The 3680-nt window shown below is 46.2% G+C and overlaps 1 protein-coding gene across 1 annotated transcript; it reads right to left on the bottom strand.

Annotated features, from left to right (window-relative positions):
- Window positions 1-18: 18 nt before the first annotated feature.
- Window positions 19-2956, bottom strand: LOC121966924 (furin-1-like; the record flags this gene model as incomplete). The annotated part of the gene is made up of 2 exons (XM_042516993.1): window positions 19-1144; window positions 2805-2956. Coding segments are annotated over 2 exons (760 nt in total), but the record flags the coding sequence as incomplete, so codon positions are not given.
- Window positions 2957-3680: the final 724 nt, after the last annotated feature.

Genomic DNA, 3680 nt, shown 5'->3' with positions numbered 1-3680 from the left:
ACACACACACACACACACACACACACACACACACACACACACACACAGACACACAGACACACACACACACACACACACATCTCCACTCCTCACATTCAACAATCTCATCTGGCTACTGCACTGAGACTGATGGAAAGAGGGGAAAAAAAGGAGGAAATAATAATAATTTGTTTACTGTAACAAAGAGGAGCTGGAGCTGGAGGGGAAAATGGACTCTGCTCAGACAGACACTGTTAGTGATTGAGGGCAAGAAGAGGGGGAGAGCCAGTTTAATAGAAAAGCGCCCAAGTGTGAACAGAGCAAAGCTTGGGCCATCCCGAGCTCTGAGAGACAGCGGCTTCCCATCAGGTCTCCCACAGGGGATCCAGAAGCAGGACTCAGACGAGAACACGGTAAGACGGAGACAGGAGAAAAGGGATGAGAGATAAAACCAGAAAAGACTGTGAGAGGGCAGTTTACCACAGCCCTGACTTATCAGACAAATGAGGGTGAGAAGACTTTAAAAGCAGGAGAGAGGGAGGGATGTGGGGGAGGCATTAAAGAGCACTTTGTGTTTTGATAAAGGCAGTCCTCTCATTTTGGACGTCAAACTCCTCATTTTCAGAGTCTGTATTTATCCCATCATCCCCCCACACTGTCGGGATGCCGCGGTATGACACCACCCTGTTCCCCCCCAGGCTGAAACTGCCCCCGAGGCCGCCACCAGCCTCCAGAGAGGGCAGCTTGATGAGAGCGCCTGAGCGCAGCTGCAGCAGCAGGAAGATGCCAGCGAAGGTGGCGATGATGGCTATGCAGCTGAGCACGGCGATGGTGATGGGCAGCCGGGAGCTGAGCTGGATCTGCATTCCCGGGTTCCCCTGGCCCACCATGAAGCTGCCGGGGGACTCACGCATGTACTGGTTGAGGTGCAGGCAGGTGCCAGATATGGGGTCCAGGGAGCTGTGAGGGGGGCAGGACAGGCAGGCCTGCGGGCTGAGGCTGCTGCAGGTCAGGCAGGGCGGTGGGCAGGGCATGCAGGCTGGGACGGAGGCTGGTGGTATAGAGTTTCCCACTGTGTAGTTGAGCGGCTGGGAGCCCACTGAAAAGCCTGGAGGACATTCTTTCACACAGCCCTGCTGAAAGAGGTAGTGGCCGGCGTCGCACTCTGCAATACAGAGAAACAAAACTGAAGCACGAAGCTTTTACCTTTTCATATGAGTCAGACAACCCAAAAACAGAACCAGGATTCCTGCCCAGACAGGCGTGGCTCAGAGGACACAGTGGCATTGGCTGCTTTTAGTATATAAATCTCTGCTTGGGATGGCTCCTTCTTATCGGTGTACATACATGTGTAAAAACAAAACAAATGTGGCCTGTGCACTTACAATTATATATTAACATATATTAATATTTTCTTGGTGTTGGTCCCCAGGTTTGGAAAGTACTTGGCAAAAAATCTTTTAAGTATGCTGCCCCCTCTTGTTTTTACAGGCCCTGATAAAGACTGTTAGGTGAAAGTTGCTAAGCCTATTCAATAATGGCTTTTTAACTTTTGCAAAATAGTGTGCCTTGTTGTCTTTAAGTTATGGCTACCCCCTCTTCTTGGAAATATTTACAGAAGGACCTGAAATTGTCTGAGCTGATTACTATTGAGGAAATTAAGTTCCTTTCAAAGGACCCAGAAATTAGCACTCTTGGTCAATGTGACTGCTACTCAAATTCTCACTGAAGTCAAAACTGCACATGTTTATGTATTGGACTGTTTTTTGTGCTGCATTTTAACTGGATGTATATATTTGTAACATGATAAAGCATCTTGTGTCTAACATATCTGTGCTCATGGACCAATGAGTTATTGAGAAAATCTGTGACAAAGTTAAGAGGCAATTTTATATCCATGTTGCCACTTTGACTTTTGTTAGAGCTACTTTTGCTTACTCAAAAAAATGATGACGAAAAAAAGTTTTGCAATTTAAATGCTGAGTGCAGCATGTTTTAAGTCAACAGAGCTGTTTCCATATGCAGCAGGTCCAGATGCAGACCATTGCCTATAATGGCAATTAACAGGCTGTGGGTGCTGAGGGTAACAGAGCTGAAACAGGAGTGTGAGCCAACAGAAAGAGGGAAATCTAATTTACTGCGGGGCCTTGTCAACTTGTTCAGAAACACAGAGAAACTAGAGCTGTGAGCCTAGAGTCGGAGAGCATCGTTTAACACATGATACATGATAATGATAACATATGATACAATAATCAAATGTATGATAATTAAATTCTGTTCACTCTTTAATGACTCTGTGGATGATCTTATGTGTCGGTGTGTAGGTACATCCGACAGCCTGTAGGGGTCAGACAGTCACTGTTTCAGACAACATGTAGGTGGACTTCACACTGTGATGTGCTCACTCAGTAGTATCTTGAGACCTTGCCTATAGCAGCATTTAGATGAGGTAAGGGAAGGCAGTATGGACGCTATTAAATTCATATGAGGTTATTAAAAAGGGACCTGCAGTAAAATGTTATTTGATCCCATCAGAAGTTAGATCTTCATTTCAAATTGATACTGATGCAAATGCTCTGTGACGTTTGCAGGAAGAGTTTGAATAAGCTAATTTCAAACGAGCGTGCCAAAAGCTGACGTAGAGGCGTGTGCTGCAAACGGAGGCAGCTGAGCACACATGGGACAATATTTCATCCTGCTCACCTCACACGCTGCTTCACTTGTCACATCTCAACATGACTCAGTAATTACACAGCCCCCTCTCGGCTGTTGTGACAGTAACTTCCTGTGTGGAACAAACTGGGGACAAGAGATACCAGTCTCACCGATGCATATCTGCCTCAGGTCCAGGGTCTTACAGTTGTTGTTGCCAGGCTGAGCCTTGTCACAGGAGCTGGAAGAAGCTGAGCCAGTGCCGTACAGCACCAGGATGAACTGGGTCAGAGTGCCTGAGCAGAGAGACAGAGGAGATAGAAGACTGAAATTAAGTGGGAGACAAAGTGGGCCTGTCAAAAACAGTAAGGCTCTGGCACTCCCTGGGGTGGATTTCGTAAATGTATCCCCTTCTCATTGTCGAGTAGACTCTTGGATTTTCTGCATAAAGTGACAGAAAATGACTCCTTGAAATGAGGCGCAATTTAAAGACAGCATGATTTCACTCTGTGCCTAATATGAGTGTTATAAAGTGCACATCTCCAAAGAAGCATTCAAGTGTGGGGACTTATGAGAGGTTTCACTTTAGTAAATCACTTCTCGCTGAGGAGGGAGGTGTGAGGCGTTTATCAAGATCTGTTTTCTGGGGTTTTCTTGGCCTCTGAATGCTGTGGGTGGCCCTGATAAGTCCAGATGCAGACGGCTGTTGGTGGATGATCCAAGTGCAAACAGAAAGAGTGAAGTATTCACTCCACTGCTTTATCACACTCGCTGCTATAAGAAAACTGATTGCTGCAGAGCTGTACAGAGTCAGCTTCACAGTGCCTATAAAGAAAACAAAGACACAGACACTTGATCTCTAATCTCCTGCCACTGAATCCTAAACCCTGGAGCCAGACTCAACAGATTAATGCACGTGTTGAATAGCTTCCATGAAAGGTCATTCTGGTGGCCTGGTGGTTAAGATGCACACCACGAGACCACAACACCCCCTGTTTTATTCCACTGTCCTCTCGCATTTCCTGTTTGTGTATATATATATATATATA

The sequence above is a fragment of the Plectropomus leopardus genome, unplaced genomic scaffold (assembly GCF_008729295.1).
Source record: "Plectropomus leopardus isolate mb unplaced genomic scaffold, YSFRI_Pleo_2.0 unplaced_scaffold26334, whole genome shotgun sequence".
NCBI lineage: Eukaryota > Metazoa > Chordata > Actinopteri > Perciformes > Serranidae > Plectropomus > Plectropomus leopardus.
Note: the sequence above shows the minus strand (reverse complement) of the source record. Positions and strands in the feature narration are given on the sequence as shown.